This window comes from Dermacentor andersoni, chromosome 1 (assembly GCF_023375885.2).
Source record: "Dermacentor andersoni chromosome 1, qqDerAnde1_hic_scaffold, whole genome shotgun sequence".
Taxonomy (NCBI): Eukaryota; Metazoa; Arthropoda; class Arachnida; order Ixodida; family Ixodidae; genus Dermacentor; species Dermacentor andersoni.
In genome coordinates, this window is record NC_092814.1 from 61,496,274 (window position 1) to 61,515,389 (window position 19,116).

Genomic DNA, 19,116 nt, shown 5'->3' on the forward strand with positions numbered 1-19,116 from the left:
TGTACTACCTCATTCAAATGCTGCATCCCAGCAAGTCACGCTATTGGCAGGCAGGAAAAAATTCGTGCATGCACACAAAGGTTCAAGGGCGGCTGATGAAAACGCACTTGTTACATATTCATCAGGTGTTCGCAAAAAAAGGTCAAATACTTTTCTAACAGACCTCGTACGTATTAAATACGTGAGGGAATCCTGCAGTGCTAAAAGATATGGTTCGTGCAGTTTACAAAAAGAAATATCAGCTATTATGTAGACAGTAAATCCAGAAAGAGCGCTGATATTGTTTATACAAAGCATTTTAAAGGGCATGTCGCAGTGCAATGCAACATAGAGGGAGCAGGACACTTTGTGCCCTGCTCCCTGAAGCCCAATGACGATGCAAGTAGAAAACACCTTCATAATTAGGACTGAAAACCTACATGAGTACGAACAAATTCTTGTGGTGGTGTTTGCTACCACTGTTTCAGAGCCGGAACATGCTCATCTATAAAAGTCATATGTGCCATGTTTAGTCTGATGTGGTCAGACACCATTGGCAACCACTTCTTGCGTTCATGTTAAAAAAATACGAATTGAGACTGCAGCTGCAGCGCTAGACATCACCTGCCTTCGCAATGATAAAAAAGGCAGTCAGTTTGTTGAATAGTTCTTGTGGCTAATTATATTAACAATATTTCCTTACTAGATGACATGGCTTCATATATTTATGCTATATTTATGCTGTATGTGTGATCCACAAATGAACATTATAAACAATTATTTATCGCACTTAAAGAATAATACCTTTTTGTTACTTGTCACATGTATAGCAGACATGTAGGGCTGTGTAACGATGGGCGACATATACTTTTGTGCCAACCACCAAAGCTAATTTTTTTACCTTCAACACGAAGCTTTCTGCACAAAGTTTGAACTTCACAGTTTTTTAGCTGATCAACTGAACCTCCAAGGCTTGAAATATTTTGCAGCTATCCCAAGTCAACCAGTCTGATTTTATATTTATTTTGTGCCTTCTGTATTTCCCTACGTTAAAAGACAATTCAAACTTTGCAAATTTTGGCACTCACACCACTTCAGTCTCTTGACATGAACACCATCTGAATATTTGGATCATACAATTTCCCTTTCAGAAGAAACGTGTATCATTGCCTTCTAGCTTAGCTGGGCAAGAACAATAAATTTTTGCCAAAGTTCAAAAAAATTTTTGCGAAGGAAAATAAATGGGGAGCAAGAGTTTGGAGCTTCAACTATATCTGTGATGGTCAAAAAAACGTTGGTTGGTTGCCCTGGAATGACTCAAGTGTATGTACGAAAGCAAATTTTCTCATTGTACCTACTCAAAATCAAGCAAACTTGAAATGGTTTGCCGTAATGGAACAGTTCTTGACAAATTTGGGTGGTTTGGCATGAATGGCTTAAGATACTTAAAAATATATTAATAAGAAAACACTTTCCTTACTAGAACCATATCAAAAACTAACATAAAAATGCAGTGAACTATAACAAAGCACAGCACTTGTATTCTGGATTGAGCAATCCAATGTGGACTTCTCAGGAGACTAGCATAATTAACATAAATAAAATTAACATAAAAATGTGAATGCATAGAAAGGCACAACATTTGTAAGCTCATTTGAGAAATCTAAATTGGGCCCTACAGGAGACTAACATAAAACATAAAAATGTCGAGAGTTACAAAAGCACAACACTTGTGTTTTGGTTTGAGCTGTCCAACTTGGGCTCTTCAGAGGCTATTGGTTTCATGCAAGAAGCGAGGCCAGAGTTCTTTACCTAGGGCATGTTGGTACCAGGCAATTTGCGACACGTGAAGCCTGCAAAAACAAGAAGCCAGAACAAGTTTTAAAAAGCAACTTCCACATGCAAAAGAATGGCATGCAATCTGCCCTCGTTATAATGAAATTGATTTATGTATTTGTGTTGCTTTATTCCAACTTTCCACGGGTACAGCTTTACAGCATGAGCATGACCATTTAAATTTGTTCAGTGTGGCACAGGACTCGACTAAGTGTCAAAAGCAGGAAAGGGCAAAGAGGAACAAAACACTGTAGCAAAATAACTTGATGAATATCCTCAATGTCGAAGATGTGAACTTTACTTGCTAAGAAATAAAATGGTGAAAAAAATTCATGTTATTCATAAATAAACGTGAGCTGACAACTAAAATTATTTCTTGTAACTTTCATAATTAAAATGTGCAGCACTTGACTGTGTTTTTCTATGCTCCAAATACAATACTGTCATGTCACTACAATTGAGTGTCGCTTCATTTGAAGTTAGGTTTCCTGAGTTCACATGCAATAGGAATGTACTTCTCGCCTTACAATGACTTAGGACTTTCTACATTAAAGAAGACACTTCTTACAGCAAAGTATGTTTTCTGCCTCAACGACTGAATTACTGTTATAATGAGGTTTCCATGTAGTTGTGCACCAAGCTGCTTAGCATGACACATGCAGAATGTGACAGATACGAAGAAATGCTGTCTTTTAAGAGCCATATGCCATAGGACTGACTTCTTTAACCCTTTTAGGGTTTACTGCCGTACATCTGTGGCTGTGACGGAACGTTACTGAAAAAATGTGCCTTTTCAGAACAAAGTGTTGCCTAGCATCCCACTGGAGGTGCTGCAACCTTCTGAGACTTCTAGAAAATATTCTTATAGTGCTTTCGCTCCATGGGTTTCTCCAAAACTGATTTTCACTTAGCTCCTTGGTGTCTGTCACTGCAGTAATTTGGGAGTGTTGCCACAAGTTTTTTGTAAGTTTCATTACACAAAAAAATTATGCTGCTTTATCCTGCATAAAAAAATAAAACATGTAAAACTGCAAATACTGAAATGGTATTGCCACTTTATTGTTATTTAAAAATATTATTTACCAGTTTATTTTCTCGGAATGTCACTCTGAAGAACTTAAATCTGCAATCAAAATATTAAGGGTGCGTGAAAAGTGATTTTTGAGGCTGAACCGAATAATGCTAGAAGCAAATCAAATAATGGATAGTTTCTGAATAATGAACAGCTGATATCACAATTAATGTAAGATGAGGCTCACATCCTAGTATTATTAAAGTTAGCAAGTTTCTGTCATTGTTATGTTATGAAAAGCTGTTTACTAAAAGCACAAATGGAGCAGCAGAAAGTTTCTTCACATGCACAGGACTCTTCAGTAAGCATAAATGATTGCTGTACAGCCTCTAAAGTGCAGCTACTGAAGTAATGTAGCCTGGTCTGCTATTACAAGTTGTTACGTTTATGTCTACACTATGTTATTGGAGCTGAAAATTTACCGTACTTTGGCTCAAATTTCATGTTTTATTGGTGTTTCGAAATATTAGAATACTCGCATTTACAAATAGTGACCATTCAAAGACTAAATTGAATAGGACACTATTCAATTCGAAAGTTTTGAGCATTTGCACACCACAAAAAATATATAACTCCTAAATTAGAGAGGCATATTTTTCCCCAAAATGTGATCCTCAATGGGCTAAACAAGAGTGACAGAAAAGCCCATTCATCTTTTTGATTACTTTAAGCCCCTAATCTACTTGGCAATGGTTCATAATAACCCTGTTAACAGGTAGGTGAAGTAAGGAAGCAGGAATCAATTCTAACAATTTCAGAATGGGAGTAGTGGACATGTCCGATGGTCTGTAAGAAGCTTTATACATTAGGCCCCAAGAGCCTATTCTCAATTTATTGAAGTATATGGGGAAAAGCCACATAAATATTTTTTTCATATCTTAGAATACACATAAATATTTGTTTCATATCTTAGAATACAAAGTGATAAAGTGTGCGTTAATAAATACGAGCCATAGGTTAAGTGCTTAGAATGAGTAAGCGCCCACTAAACGTAGTACTGTTGACAGAAATGCTTGCAACTCTGTCCCTGTTGTTTCTTTGATTGAAACAACCAAAAGAAAATTGCCACACCACTCAGGTTCCCTCTGCTAAAAGGCTGCTGTCTGGCATCACATGGAACTCCTTCAATATAGGAGCAACCTTAATTCGATGTGGTCTGTTAAAATTGGTGAAACTACTGTTTCACATCTCAGAACCTGGAGAGCTGTTTTGACTTCTGCAATTTGGTGAACATGCTCCTGCTCGAGCTGACCAGTAACCACACTTGAGCATACCTTCTCCGCAATTCGCGTATTAGAATAACATTTTCAGGCTAACTAAACATGTCCTCCATGCCAATAGATTTGGAGCGTGCTTCACAGACAACTATTCCTTGCAATGACAGCCAAGCAACACTGCTAATGCGCAAATGCAGCTCATTTTATGTGGTGGAGCCACTAAAAACTTTCAGCAGTGAAGGCAGCTTTTAAATTTTAGAAGCATTTGAGTATGGCGGCATTACACACTTAAGATCGTACGAACAGTCATTCCAAATAGTAGGCTATTGTCGCACACAACTGCACACACGGGCTACTTGAAAGTCGTTTGTTATGCCAATGGCAAGTTCATAATTTTAGAAAAAAATGTGAATGTAAAAATGCAACCAGAAAGGATATATGGTACTTGCCTATAACAGCACTGACCCTGGTGGGGTCAAGAGCCTTTTTTGCCCCTTGGTGTTATTTCCAAAGCCCAAATGGCCCATGAGCTCCTCCTCTGTGAACACATGGTGAAGCAAGGCCCTTGCAAACTTTCCTGGTCCACCATGGCAGACCATGGTAAACTGTGCCAGGATAACCTTCTCAATGTGCACTCCTTCAACCTATGTGAACCTGCATGTTTAAGTAAATGTTAGCAAAACAGTTTTAAGCCTTTCAAGCACATTCACGCAACAGCCCTACTGCAAATAAATTACAGAAGTACCTGTTGCAAATCTAGATTGCTAAACTTTACTTCTTACAAGCTTCTTATGCTGTCTGGATGCCACATGTTTCAGAAAAACAATCCAGCACAAACAAGAATAATAAACCAAAGTATCCAAACATCTAGTACTTGAAAAAGGGGAGTACCAGCGAAACACAAATGACACGCACACAAGGAAACGGCATTAGACACGGACGGACGTTGGGACGGACCAGCGTCCGTCCCTGTCTAACGCCTTTTACGTGTGTGCGCGTCCTTTGTTTTGCTGGTACCCCCCTTTTTCAAGTTCATCATGCACCAACTGGCCCAAGAGCTTGCGCTAATGCACATCTAGTACTATTTATTGTGATTACCATTCTTAGGATACTTCATATTTTCAGGTGTTTGTCTCTATTTTCCCATCCATTTGTGTCAATAGGTAGTCCATGGTCTAATGGGGAGATTGGGCTGCTATGTTGAGGGAAGAGTTCAAAATCAACCGTTGGAACAGCTTGCGTGACTGGGTATGCGACCCTGGGCATATGCCACTTTTCAATGAATCTCCTTCCCGCTATCTTGGGCAACTGCTGCTGCTTGTGTTGGCAAGCAGCATTAGGAGCTCAAAGAGGGATATGATTGTCGATCATTCCTAAGATTACCACTACACGTCACGTTAGCTTGCTGTGCTGCAGAAGTAATATGTGAGATTCCACTCCACTGTATGAAATGTACATAAGCTGCAAGGACAGTATGTGCCAACCACCACTTCAATTAAATTAATCGACTCGCAAAGCACAGGCTGCACAAGATCACGGAGTGAACTCAGAAGTTTGTGGACAGTCAGTTGATGTCCATGTCAGGGACCTCTGGGGAAACTCAGTCATTTCCTCGATGTGCATCATCGTGCCGTCATACATTGTATTACAATTCTGTCTGTCTCGTTGTACCACCGTTCTAATAGTCATCACGTATCACCACAATTCAAAATATAAATAGACACTTATATCTACTGTGTATTTAATTTTTATGGAGAATACTTTGAGCATGAGTTTTTGCAAAGATCATGAATTCTACAGCTTAAAGGAGCACTAAAGCAAAATTAAATTATTTAAATTCTGGCGTTTTATGTGCCAAAACGACAATCTGATGTTTAGGCACGCCTTAGTGGGGAACTCTGGACTAATTTTTACCAAATCAGGCTGCAAGGTACCTGGGCAGTTTTGTATTTCACCTCCATCAATATGCGGCTGTTTGATCCTGTGACCTCGTGCTTAGCGGAGCTGTGCCAACACCCCTAAGCAACTACGGCATGAAAGTACTAAAGAGAAAAATTATTTTAGATGTATCTGTACATGACCTTCCTACAATTCAAGAGATTCACTCATACCTTGACAAGAGGCTGAGTAAACTGTAAAAGCAGCAAGAGGAAAGATTGGTGGCAGTGCTGCCTTGAAGTTACCACACCCGCTTGCTGTGATGTCATGGATTTTGATGATGTCTGTTGAGGTGTAGCAATTTTTTTTACAAATAAAGATATTCTTCATCGTATTCCAAAAACCCGAAATAAAAAGCGTCAGGAACTTTTACAGAACCAATACAGCCCAAGTTTGAAAAAATACTTGGAATCCATGATGTGACAATGAGGTGTCAGCACGAAGATTTTGGGGCGATATTCAGAAAATTGAACTTTGAGCTTTATTTTCTCTAATAATCAAACAACTACCAAGAAAGTTACAGAAGTAGTTATTTAAGATGATGCTTTATTTTAAATTCATTTAAGGTGTCATTAGTGTCCCCTTAATACAAAACAAGGAATGCACTTGGCTGCGTAATAGGTTAACATGCATCACTGGTTCTCATTAAGGTATGATTATCAGTATAGCAAAGGGCATGCACTGGCTGCTCCAGAGGGGAGCCCTTCCACTTCCCCTCAACCTCCCAATTTCCAATTTCTTTATGAGCAGTGATGCAATTTCTGTATCTTAACGAGACATAATGCCAAGGAGATTAAAAATGCCATGCTGGCTACAGCATGTGGTGAGCGGCACTTCACACCGTCCAGCTCGGCATCAATCTTTTTGGAATTTGGCCCTTGAAATGCAGAAAGCCCCGATCACTGCTCGTTCTTCAGCCAACTTTCTCAAAGGGTGCTGCTGTTCTGGTTTGATACCTCTAGCTGTGCACTGCTGTATGACATAGGTCATAATACCTTCGTTCTGGTAAAACTAGAAAGATGTGCACTCATGCAGACCACTAATGTCCACACTAAGTTTCTGAACGCCCCTCTCATATCAGGCATATACACTGAAAAAGGCACATTCCACGTTTAATATGTTCACAAGTGACGATGAAATTCACTCCCAGTCCTGGTGCAGTTGCAAAGTCTTTAAGCTGAGTGCTTAAAGGCACCATGTCTCCTAATGAAGGCACTCTGCACCAATTGATCACTGGAGCAAATGCGTTGCAGTTGCATCAGCAATGTTGTTTTTTCTGCTTCCTGCAATACATTTTCACGGTATCACTGTATTTGATCATCGTGACGCTACAGAATGGATGGCCAAAGAATTCACTTTTACCGTTCCAGCTGGGGCCTCTCCCAGCTCATTTTGAATCTGAAAAAAGATGTCACTATTAAAACGTGAAGCCACGATGCAGCAAAAGTGACAATCAAAAGAGCTACATGGACCTTTAGGCTTACATAAGTGGACGGATACAAATGACTAGTCATTGAATACACTAAAGTGTGGCCGCTCTTGCCAATGGCAGTGTGAGCTTGTCAAAAAATTTATTTCACATTCCTCTAGTTACTTTAAACATTATTTCCACGCATCTACTTAACTGTTATGGCCACATATTAAAGGCAGCTCCTTCATATAAAACCATTGTTACATTCTTTTACTCCCCGTCTACCTGATGCTACTGAAGTTTTGCCTACTCTCAAAGAAAGAATTTCACAGAACTGCTCTTTCGACAAAGCATTATTCCAAGCTTGTGGCAAAGCGTCGTGATTTAGTTCACAACGATGTGCTCCCCTTTGAATCTGTTCACTCTATAGTGCTCTGATTCGAAGCAAAAATAGCTTTTCGACATAACTAGCTACTTCTATGGTCACAAGAAACAATGCTAATTATTGATGTTTATGTTGCCGATAACGTATACATGCCGCCTCGAAACACAGTGGGACGACAACGCAGATATGCCAGGCATCTCGTTCCTTTACTGATTTTAAAACTATTGTTAAATCAGTTACTGAAGTGCGAAAAGCTGCAATTTCACGAAATTACATTATTTTGAATGTTGTAGGACCTGGAGTGCCATGAAATCTGCCTTTCCGTGAATGCAAAGAGCGCCTACGCGAAGCCGTTTGGGCGAACCACTCGATGGCGACGAACGGAGAAGATGACAAAAATAAAGTTGAATGCGCGCGACCTGGGGGAAAACAAAACGCACGCGGTTGGCAAGGCGTATAACTCGATGATTTCGCAGCACTCTGTGGCATCACCCCTATTGTATCTCACGTATCGCATGTACACCCTTGAAATTCTTTATTATTGCGCGACAGCCTCCTCTGTGTTTTCCGATCGCGCGAACATCGGCCGCACGGCGTGTCAGATAGTGGCCTTGAAGCACCGCGGAGTCACTCGATCCTGAAGGGAACAGCGCAACAGAATACACTTTCGCCAATCCCAATGCACCCCCCCCCCCCCTTTTGCTGAAAGCTCGCTCACATGCCTTTTACTAGCGTGGCGCAAACGAAATATCTTCGATTACAGTACAGATCGGATGGTTTCACGTCGCATTGTTTTGCGCTCATTAGTAAGGCTAACTGAATCGGTGCTCGAACACCGTATCAGAAATCATGGCGTACAACATGCCCTGTTTTAGGTGGCACCACATAGCTGCCTTACGTCACCACAAGCGGAGTGTAAAGTTAAACCAGGACAAAATTCCACGTTATCTACCACAAATCTAGTGCTGTACAACCCATTCTCGCAACGGAAGGATAGTACTAGGAATGAACACTAGAAAAGAGGCGCGCGGAAGACACGCACAAGCGCTGAAATTTCCCCGCTTCCGTTCACCGCGTCGCAATGGACGAACAAGGGGAATTCGAAACACTCACTCACCCTTGATGTCGCTGAGTCGCAGGCGATCATGGCGACCTTCGAGGCAACAAGTCCATAAAAAGCGAGCAACACGCAGGAATATTCCAAAGATGTCACAGCGAAGCACACAAAGAACACAGAAAACGCAGGAAACTCTCAAGCCAGCGGCGTGCACGAACTCGCCGGAACGCGCAAAGCATCAACAGCGCAAACGCGCAATCATACATGTGCACTCATACAAATACACGCTTATATTATCATAAATTGTACCATTGGATAACAAATTATGTAATTTCATGTTATTACTGAACAATTGTTGCGATTTGCAAGTGTATAAAAGTATTTTGCTTCGCTTCTTTGGTGAACTACTTTCTTTAGCGCAGTAACGCAGTGAACCGGCCGGAGCTAATGGCATGCGCGGGAAAAGGCGCCAAATTCAAACGTCACAAACGCCGCGCTAATTTGTGCGCGCACAGTTTTCGTCGTTTGGATTTAAAAAAGAAAAGTAATGCGTGCCGCAACCATGCGAACTGAACTATTGACCAGAAAAGTACAGAAACGTCGCTGTTTGTGCTTCTCATTTCGACGTCATGGCAAACTGCGGGCGGTCTGTCGTCCCATTCTTTAAACATTTGTGCGTGTGCTCCTGCGCTGTGCGATTTGTCACCGAGAACGTATAGCAGCGCAGATTGTGCTTGGTGGCCGAGCAGATTCCGAACACATTCCCCAGCACCCCGTCTAGGTCACAGAAAAGAATTTGGCCTCCATGTGAAATATGAGCACCATGTCGTACATATCGGCCAAGCTTTTCGTTTCGTTCTGTATAGCGCGCTAACGGGTAAGCGAAACGCACTCTGTAAAAACGATGTTCACTCCTTTCTCCGCCGCACCCACCGTGGTGGCATAGTGGCTGAGGTGTTGCTCTACTAACCCGAGTGCTTGGGATCTAATGCCGGCCGCGGCGGCTGCATTTCGATTGGGGTGAAATGCAAAAACGACCGTGTACTGTGCGTTCGGTGCAGGTTAAAGGACCCCAGATGGTCAAAATAGATATAGAGTTTCTTACTACGGTGCGGCTCATAATCAAAGCGTGGTTTTGGCACGTCAAACCCCAGACTTGAATTTTGTTAACCTTCTCCGCCACCTTGACCATATTTAACATGGAGGCATGCAATGCCGTTTCCTAACACACAGCCAGGGCACTGGCCCCTTATAATGGAGGCCGATGGAAATGCAGGATGCGTCCCATCATCGGTTGTTTGTCACTGCTTGTAGGGACGTTTGTCTTCTCAAACTGCATATATATATATATATATATATATATATATATATATATATATATATATATATATATATATATATATATATATATATATATATATATATATATATATATATATATATATATATATGCAGGGTGTTTCTGCTAACTTTAGGCCGAGTGTAAACTCTATGACGACGCGACTAAATGCATGTTGTTCCCTTTGGTATGTAGCGTGTCGCGCTATTTGTGTATTTTTGCTTAATTAGCTAATTAGTCAAGCATAATTAACCAACTTCTGAAGCAAGGAAAGAAATTCCAATTAGAAAGTTGCAGAGCTGTTGGCAACACGTCCGAATAAACAGTTTCTGTCTTTCTATCTGTTAAGTATTATTGTTTTTCAGCTTACTGCGGATGCTCGCGAAATAGAAAAAGCACCACGTGACATATGCCCGCCTGCGAGTCGTGATTGCACTGCTCCTAAGCCTTCTGCGCACAAATGAAAACATACCATTTAACCGGTGTGAACACCCGTCTGCTTATCGCCATCATGAACCGCAGCGAGGGAAGCACGTCGCTGGCGTCAATACCACAGCCAACGCCTTCGTCACTGCCCTGTCGCCTTTTAAGCGGCAACACACCCTGCTCGATGGTATGCTCGTTTGGGAGCGCTGCAAGCACGGCGCGCAAGCGGATATGTCAGGTGATATTTTTTCTATTTCACGGGCATCCGCAGTAAGCTGAAAAACACTAACACTTAATAGATAGAAAGTGAGAAATTACCTAATAGGACGTTTTGCAAAGTGCTCTAGAGCTTTCTAATTAGAATTTTTCGCCTAGCTTTGTTCCTTCAGAATGGCTAATTTTCTTGACTAATTAACTACTTAGGAAAAATACAAGAATAGCGTGACACGTACAAGAGTGAGCAACATGCATTTGGTCGCATCGTCTTATGGTGCATCGGCATATTTTTAAACTCTGAGTAAAGTTAGCTGAAACACGTGTATATACGTCTATGGTTCAAGTAACGTGAAACAACACCCTGTATATATGCAATGGTGATCAAGTGATCAGTAAAGCAACATATATGTGCAAAAGACGCACACATACATATGTGCGTGTGCTTTTCAAATGTACTTCGAAACACAATATTGCTCGTCACTCAATTTTATTCAACAATAAGTTAACAGCATTTAGTCAACGACTTTATTGTTGGAAACTACTCAACAATGGTTCAATAGTCAATACTATTCAACAATATGTCAAGAGAATTTAGTCAACGACTTTATTGTTGAAAACTACTCAATATTGGCTCAATAATACTCAATACTATCCCGCAATATATCAACAGAATTTAGTCAACGTCTTTATTGTTGAAAATTACTCAACAATGGCTCAATAATACTCAATACTATTCAACAATATATCAAGAGAATTTAGTCAATGACTTTATTGTTGAAAACTGCTCAACAATGGCTCAATAATACTCAATACTATTCAACAATATACCAACAGAATTTAGTCAACGACTTTTTTGTTGTGAACTGCCCAACAACTTTACTGTTGAATTATTGCCTGTGGTTTCAATAATTGTTGAGGTATTGTTGAAAGGCTATTGAGTCAACAATTCGTCAACAATATGCCAACAACTTTTCAACAGTCATTTTCATAAGGGAAAGGGTGCAACTATTTTTAGAGTGTAGGCAAAGTTACACCCTTTAGGGTATATCTCTGCCACACAACAATAATCATCTGCCTTGCTTGCGTTTCCTTTCTTGAAAACGCCGCGCCCGCCACTTTCCTGTCGGGAATGCTATGTCATGCTGATTACGCGCATGCCGTTCGTTAAGGCCGATCCACACGACGGACCAAGTCCGCGGGCCGGTCCGGCGCAGAGCACATCCACACGGTGGACCGCCATAGCAGACGGCAGAGCAGACCAACCAGCTATACTCTCGGCCAGAGCGTTATCATTGTTATCATTCCAGCTCGAGTCCCACAAAGCCGGGAACTGCTCAACGAGGTATACAAAATAAAAAAACCTCCTCGTCACTCCAAGAGGACACGGTGTTTAAAAAATATATCTGCTGCACGCATGCGTAGGCGGAACGGCAGACATGAAACGACTGGCTTGACTGGCTTTTGCTGAGCCGAAAACTAGATTGGATTTGGCTGAAGACACTCTGTTGCCGGACAACATTCGTTGGCTAAGCCAAAATCGCTGCGGTTTGCATGCGGTCCGCCGCCAAAACGGAAGCGGGAAAAGCCTCGGCGATTTGTTGGACCGCGAGGGCCGCGGTCTTGCGCGGGCCAACGGCAGTACGCACGAACTGGTGACGTCCTATCACGTGATGCGCGGACCGCGATCCAAAAGAGCAATTTGGTCCGTCGTGTAGATCGGCTTTTACTAGGAAGTACCGGGCTCGCCGCGTTAAAGAAAGGAAATGCGGACAAGACAGATGACGATTATCGTTGTGTGGCAAAAGGGTGTAATTTTGCTTAAGAGTGTAGGCAAATGTCCATCCTTTGGGGTGTATATTTGCCACACAACGATAATCGTCATCTGCCTTGCTTGCGTTTCCTTTTTTGAAAACGCTGCGCTCGCTACTTTCCTGTCAAGAATGCTCTGTCATGCTGATAACGCGCATGCCGTTCGTGACTTGGAAGTATCGGGCTCGCAGCGTTAAAGAAAGAAAACGCGAGCAATTGACAGGTGGCCTTTATCGTTGTGGGAGAAGATAAGCCCCTAAGGGTGTAATGTTTTTAAAAATGTAGGTAACGCGAGAAAAGCCGCGAAGTATAACTTAATTTATACGCAGATATTTCTAGTTTTGCCGGGAAATAATAAAATAAAACAATGTCTGCTAACTTCATTTCACATTCTTTTTTTTTTTTCGATGCTCGCGGCAGCAAACGGTCGACATTAAATCTAGTGTGACGTATTTCCTGTTGCGAGTTTTCACCGAGTGTCCCCTGTTGTTGAATATTGTTCAGTATGGGTCAAGCGCGTCGGCTTTTATACGTCAACCATCGAAGGTTCCAGAGTAATCGCTGGTGTCCGCGGGTCTTCCAGAAAGTACTACAGAATTCGCGTCGCGCATACAATCAGATTACAGAAGGTGCAGCGGCAACAGACAACGAATAGAACCATCGATAACATTCGAGAAACTTCCGATACATGCAGGCGCGTCCTGCGCTGACCGATGACGTTTAACATTTGTTAGACGGTGAACAGCAGTCACCGGAGAAAGCTAAAGCACACGTGTCAATAACGTCAACGAAGTTTTGTCTGGTCGGTAAAGTGAGCAGAGGACATTTAGGTCGAGTCGTCAGTGCAGCAACACCTCCGGAAGCTGCAGGAGTTAGTTTTCCGGGCAAGAGCGTCACAGGTTCATTGTGGACGGCGGGCCGGGCGGGCGAAGAGCCTGCATGAGGCGATAGGGACGACGGCCGACGAGCTGGTGGCGAACAGGGCTGGTGACGGCGGAATGACGGTGAGGAACTGTTCCATGAATTAATAGCGTCGGCGTTAGGCGGTTTCTGGTCAAATTGAGGCTGAAAACAGCGTGGGCTCAGTCCGGAACGGTAGTAACCATAGAGAGGTCGTCGAAGCGAGGAGGCGATATACAGGTTGTTTCGCGTAACTTGTGCCAAGTATATATAAAGTGGTTACCCGCAGTAGAATGAAACCAACGGCATATCGTTTGCCGTCATGTGGCGCTCCTTAAGTATTCTTTTTTATATTGCGCTTGATTCGTCAGTTATGCCATTATTTTTAAATATTGACTTCAGGGTTAAGTACGTTTCGTATACGTTGTCATTCGAAAACGACCGATCCCAATTTTTTTTGTGGCAACGTATACAGGGTGAACACTGCTCAGCATGTCGCTTCAGGGAGCGCCAGTGCGTCCTATAGGGGAGGTGCTTCCCGTCGTCTGCTACAGCGCTGGAACACTTCGCTCTAGCTTTGTTGTGAGTACACTTCACCAAACGCAGGCGACCGGGGTGGCTTCGCGGGAAAGCGCGCTTCACTCACTGGAGCATCTTCCGCCTGGTTTTGTCTACAGCTTGCGAATAGCCTGCTTATGCAATGTGCGTGAACAGAAACAAGCTTCTCCGCGCATGAACGACTTCGCATTTTTTTTTTTTCCTTCTAAGTGATGTAGGTAAAAGAACAAATTTATTTTTTGCGCGCTCTTTATTAGGCTGGGGCGATTTTATTTTGCTGCCACAGCTGTTGGTGCAGTGCATTCAGCTGTTGGTGCAGTGCATTCGGAAAAAGTCATCGGGCACGCTTTTCATGATTGGAATCGTGACTTGATGAGTCTAGCGCGCCGTTTCGCGCATCTCTTGATGCTATAATGAAATTGGTTGACTTAAACGACCGACAGCCGTCATACGTTTCACGAAAAATTGGAGAGGGATTGTTCAATCGTGCATATATACTTGATCATGTTTGTCATCGATTCTACCATTAAAGGGACGCTAAAGACAAATAACAAGTCGACGTGGACTGTTTACATACCATTTGAGAAACCTCGCAAGGCTTGTTTCGTGCCATGAAAAGAGTTAATTTACGAGAAAGTCCCATCTGAAGGGTCTGAATACCTCTTTTCGAAATTCAAATCTCCCGCCACGCAACCGGGGGAGTGGTGACGTTGCATAAGCCATCACCAGCCTTTGCTGCTATCGGTAAGTAAAACGGCGCCCGTCAGACTGCGGTACCGTGCCGAGACAGAACGCATCTATGCAGAGCGGCGGATTCGCCGCTGCAGCTGCTTTTTGGTCAAGTGGCGTAGACCGTTCGGGCATGGCGCGACATCAGATGGAAGTTGAATTCTCTGCTACTTGCAGTGTGTGCGAGTTCCGCGAGCCAGCAAAACCAGCGCAGGACTGCGCGATAACGGAACTACTTAAACGCGAAAGCGTGGGCGGCGCAGAGTCGAGCGAAAATGAAATAGAACTAGACTAGTAGAATTTTATTTCGCCTTATAATACAAGGTCATTTTTTGCAACGAGTGGTTGAGTACTAGTAACGCAATTTAACTGAGTGCTTTCGCCATCGGGCAAGTACTTAATGTTCCGGGGGAGTCTCTAATCATGTCCGGCATTTACCTCAATGTCTCGATTATGAAGGCTCTGTTCGGGATAATATTCACGCCATAGAGATTCTCGATCACTAATCTATCACTTTAGCTTGACTTAATATTTGTCTTTAGTGTCCCTTTAAGGAAGGCAAAAAAGAGTACTTCGACAGTAGCTAAGCGGTGACATCGGCTGCCCCGCGGCTCTGCCGTGCACATGTTAATGTCTCTCGTAACTGCGCGTGGGTTTCTTTAAGCGATGTAGGAAACTGCTCTCCCGCATAGCAGCTGATTTGGGAGTAATATGTGCCATTTTTTTCATCTTTCTAGATCCAGTAAAAAGATGCTCATGCGCTACGTATTACAGCGCTGTCAATCGCGGTTCGTGCTAAAGAACCGTGCGCGCCGACCGTGCCGATGTGCGGGCTCCCTGCAATGGTCAGGCGGCGCAGCGATCGGCTCAGCCGTCAGCGCCACCGTGTCAGTTGCGCGCAGTTGCGCGAAACATCGAGGCGGCCACTGCTACGGAGGCATGCTTTTGCAGCGCTCGTTTGAAACCTGTCGGACGTTCTAAATTGCGGTTTTAAGGCAATCGAAAACACCGAGGCCCATTTTGGACTACCGACGCTTGAGAAAGGACGTTAAAGTTGCGACTACAACCGTGTATATCGTGTCAAAGAAGTAAACAGCACGGACATCATAGCGAGGTGCTTAAATAAAATTATGGTGTTTTAGGTGCCAAAGCCACGATCTGATTAGGAGGCACGCCGTGGTGGGGGACTCCGGAATAATTTGGACCGCCTGGGCTTCATTAACGTGGACCTAAATCTAATTACACGGGTGTTTTGGTATTTCGACCCCATTTGAATACAGCCGCCGTGGCCGGGATTTGATCCCGCGACGTCGTGCATAGCAGCCCAACACCATAGCCACTAAGCAACGACCGCAGGTCGCGAAGTATTTGTCACAACAAAGCAAGCTTGCTTACGATGTCGAACTCAAAGTGAGTTAACAAATCACTATTTTATGGCACCTAAGTGAGAAAATACGGCCATGTACGTCTTTCAGCTGTCATTTGTCGCGTCATTATTTGGAGTGTGCCTTGCACCTCACAATTGTAGAGGTATTGGCGAATTGGTAGGTAAGTGCTTTTTTCTCCGGTAACAAGTGCCTCGGGCATATTCTCGTATTGTCGTTCGGGCTCGAATGTGAGAGAGCATTACCGCTGAAGCATCATACAGAGCAATCAGCTGAAACAAAAGAATGTGAAAACTGGACAAATATGTGCTATAGCATGCGCGAGAGAAATGCTAATTTTCGAATACTCGACGTGTGCTGCTTTGTACTCCAACCTTAGTTCTGTTGTTCTAAGCGCAAGAAAACATCGGCACGAATGAGCTCGGTTCCAGTATACGCGTCTTGATCTTGGCGCAGGAAGAAGCACAGTGCGTGTAAAGCTCCAGCACGAAGCGCTTACGAAGCTAGATTTGACACGTAACAACCACTGCGCGTTTGTTTTGGAGCAAGACTAACTAAAGAACTACCTAAACTGATTTACAACAGCGCGAATAAGTTCACGCGTTTTTATGCAGTTGACATTTTATTTTGTGTTTTGACAGATGCCGCTACTGGTTCTTATTTGTATTTTTTTCTTGTTTTTGCATTCACGTCTTAGTTCGTTTAACAGAAATTCTCAACACCGACACGAAACGAACCGCGACGATCCACTTCAGCCGCCGGGTGGCTTCCCCGGGTTTTGAAGGGAAGCGGTACAATTTGATGCCGACAATCCCCTCCGCGGTTGTGACAATCCTTAACGCAACAGTATCTGCGCTTGTTCTTTTTGTTCACACTTCTCACGGAGGAGCTGCCAAGAGGCCGCGGTGAAACCATTGGAAAATTGGAAAAGCAGGCTTTCAGGCGTGCCTGAGCGCACCACGGACAATGGTGAGATGACAGTGAGGGCCTGCCCGCGGGTGCTCACCGCCGCTGCTAGGTGGCGCGACATGTACAGGCAAACTACATTGCAAGGTGCCCTATGGACAACGGCTTCACAGTGCGTCAGCATCTTTGGCGGTAGCACTATGGTAGCACACAGAAAGGAAGCGCCGTCGTCCCTGATAAGCGATAGGCTCGACACATGGTCGAGAGCGCTGCAATGCACGCGAGCGCAAATAGATCGTTTTATTTCGTAGTTCGCGGGCTTTCTTTAAACGCCGAAAAAAAAAAAAAGTGGACACGCAGCATGTACGTTGCCACAAAAAATTGGATTGGTCGCTTCTCACCTCCTCTACAACGCAACGAAACGCGCTTGGCCCTAAAGTGAATATTAAAAATTTTGCCTAATTCATATTGGTTAATTACCCAATTTAACGGCATATTAAAAATATACTCTAAGAAGCGCCACATGACGGCGAACCATATGCCGTTCGTTCCATTCAGCTGCGGCTAACCACTTTTTTTTTTTTTAATCTTTGACACAAGTTAAGTGACAATGGCGGGCAATGCCACTGATTCGACGGCAGGCAAAGCAGATTGGTCGATGTCCAGTTGGCCACACGGCCGGGTTTCGATAGCCTGGGGGGTACCGCTGTCTAGGCGAAGGATAAGGTCCATCAGAGTCGTGCAGTGGCAATAGAACAGACAGAATTAACTCCGAGATTTTGGAGTTTTTCACGGACTATTGCTTGAACAAGCGACACCGCGGGCACGCTGTTGGAATCGCTGACTCGTCGAAAAAGGTTAGGTGACGTTGCTTCAACTTCGTGCCGAACAATTCGTGTCACGTCTTCTGCATTCGATGGTCGCTGCATTAAGCGCTGTCCTCGCATGAGGAAGTCGCAGCTGTGTTCGGCAAGCGGGTGAACGACGTTGCAATGTGGCGGCTCTTTGCATGCTGAAAGCGTTGGTGCTCCGTGATAATATCGCCGACTATCGCACAATTATTACGCATTAACAAGCTGCAAGCATCGTCAGCGATGCCCTCAAAGCATGCCCGACATTGTCAGACTCGCGCATGTCACTGTCAGTCTTGCGACACAGAGCAAGCACATCGTGGATGTAAGCGACGAACGATTCCGTGGACGTTTGCGCAAGAGTCGCCAGCTCTTTCCTAAAGGGCGGCTTTCTGCCGCCCGAATGGATGGCCAAACAAGTCCTTCAACTTCTGCTTACACGTTTCCCAGTCCGTAAGCTCATCTTCGTGGTTGTCAAACCACACCCCTCGCCGTGCCTTGGAAGTAGATCAGGTTGGCAAACATTATGCTTGCATCCCGTCTGTACTCACACGCTCTTGCATGTTAATTCAATCGTCTACGTTATCGGTGCCACAAAACGTTCCTGGATCTTTGGGATACGCCAGGACTACGGGTAGGGTTGTTGCTGGCGCAGCACGCGCGCCTCCTCCGTCATGATGTTAATACCGAGGCGACGACCGCTGCGGAGCTCTGTGATCTCTTGGGGCTACCCCGCACCTCCACCAAAATTCCACGGGGCAGAATTGGTGAAGCGTAAGTGCAGTTACAAACTGCATCAAAGCTGCATACTCAAGATAGCTGCCCGAACCAGCCGCACGTACGCTCTCCTCGCCAAATCGTCTTCTTTGTTCATAGTCGCACCATGCCCCCACTGCACCGTAACCGTATACCTATAATTAACATGATTTTGGATTGTAGCGCGAAGTGACACGGACACAGACTAGAAGCAGACAGGACGAGCGCTAACTCTCAACTAAATTTTTATTAAAACGAAGAATAATGTGTGCGTATGTGCGTGCGTGCGTGTGATTGCAAAAAAACGGCAGCATAAGAACATGACAAGGTATAAAGAAAACATATC

The 19,116-nt window shown here is 43.8% G+C and overlaps 1 protein-coding gene and 1 long non-coding RNA gene across 3 annotated transcripts in view; one reads left to right on the forward strand and one right to left on the reverse strand.

The window, feature by feature from the left end:
- Positions 1-1,762: 1,762 nt before the first annotated feature.
- On the reverse strand, positions 1,763-9,189 carry LOC129380492 (uncharacterized). Its single transcript, XR_008608561.2, has 4 exons — positions 8,956-9,189; positions 7,405-7,440; positions 4,554-4,758; positions 1,763-1,832 (listed from the first exon to the last, which is right to left on the reverse strand). It is a non-coding gene; the product is annotated as an uncharacterized lncRNA (long non-coding RNA).
- Positions 9,190-13,504: 4,315 nt separating this feature from the next.
- LOC126544112 (NEDD8 ultimate buster 1-like) overlaps positions 13,505-19,116 on the forward strand; it is a 56,979-nt gene continuing 51,367 nt past the window's right edge. For both annotated transcript variants that reach the window (XM_050191334.3, XM_055061548.2), the window contains exon 1: positions 13,505-13,689. In XM_050191334.3, the coding sequence (XP_050047291.1) occupies positions 13,684-13,689 (6 nt within the window). In that variant the 5' untranslated portion in view covers positions 13,505-13,683. The remainder of the gene's footprint in view (positions 13,690-19,116) is intronic.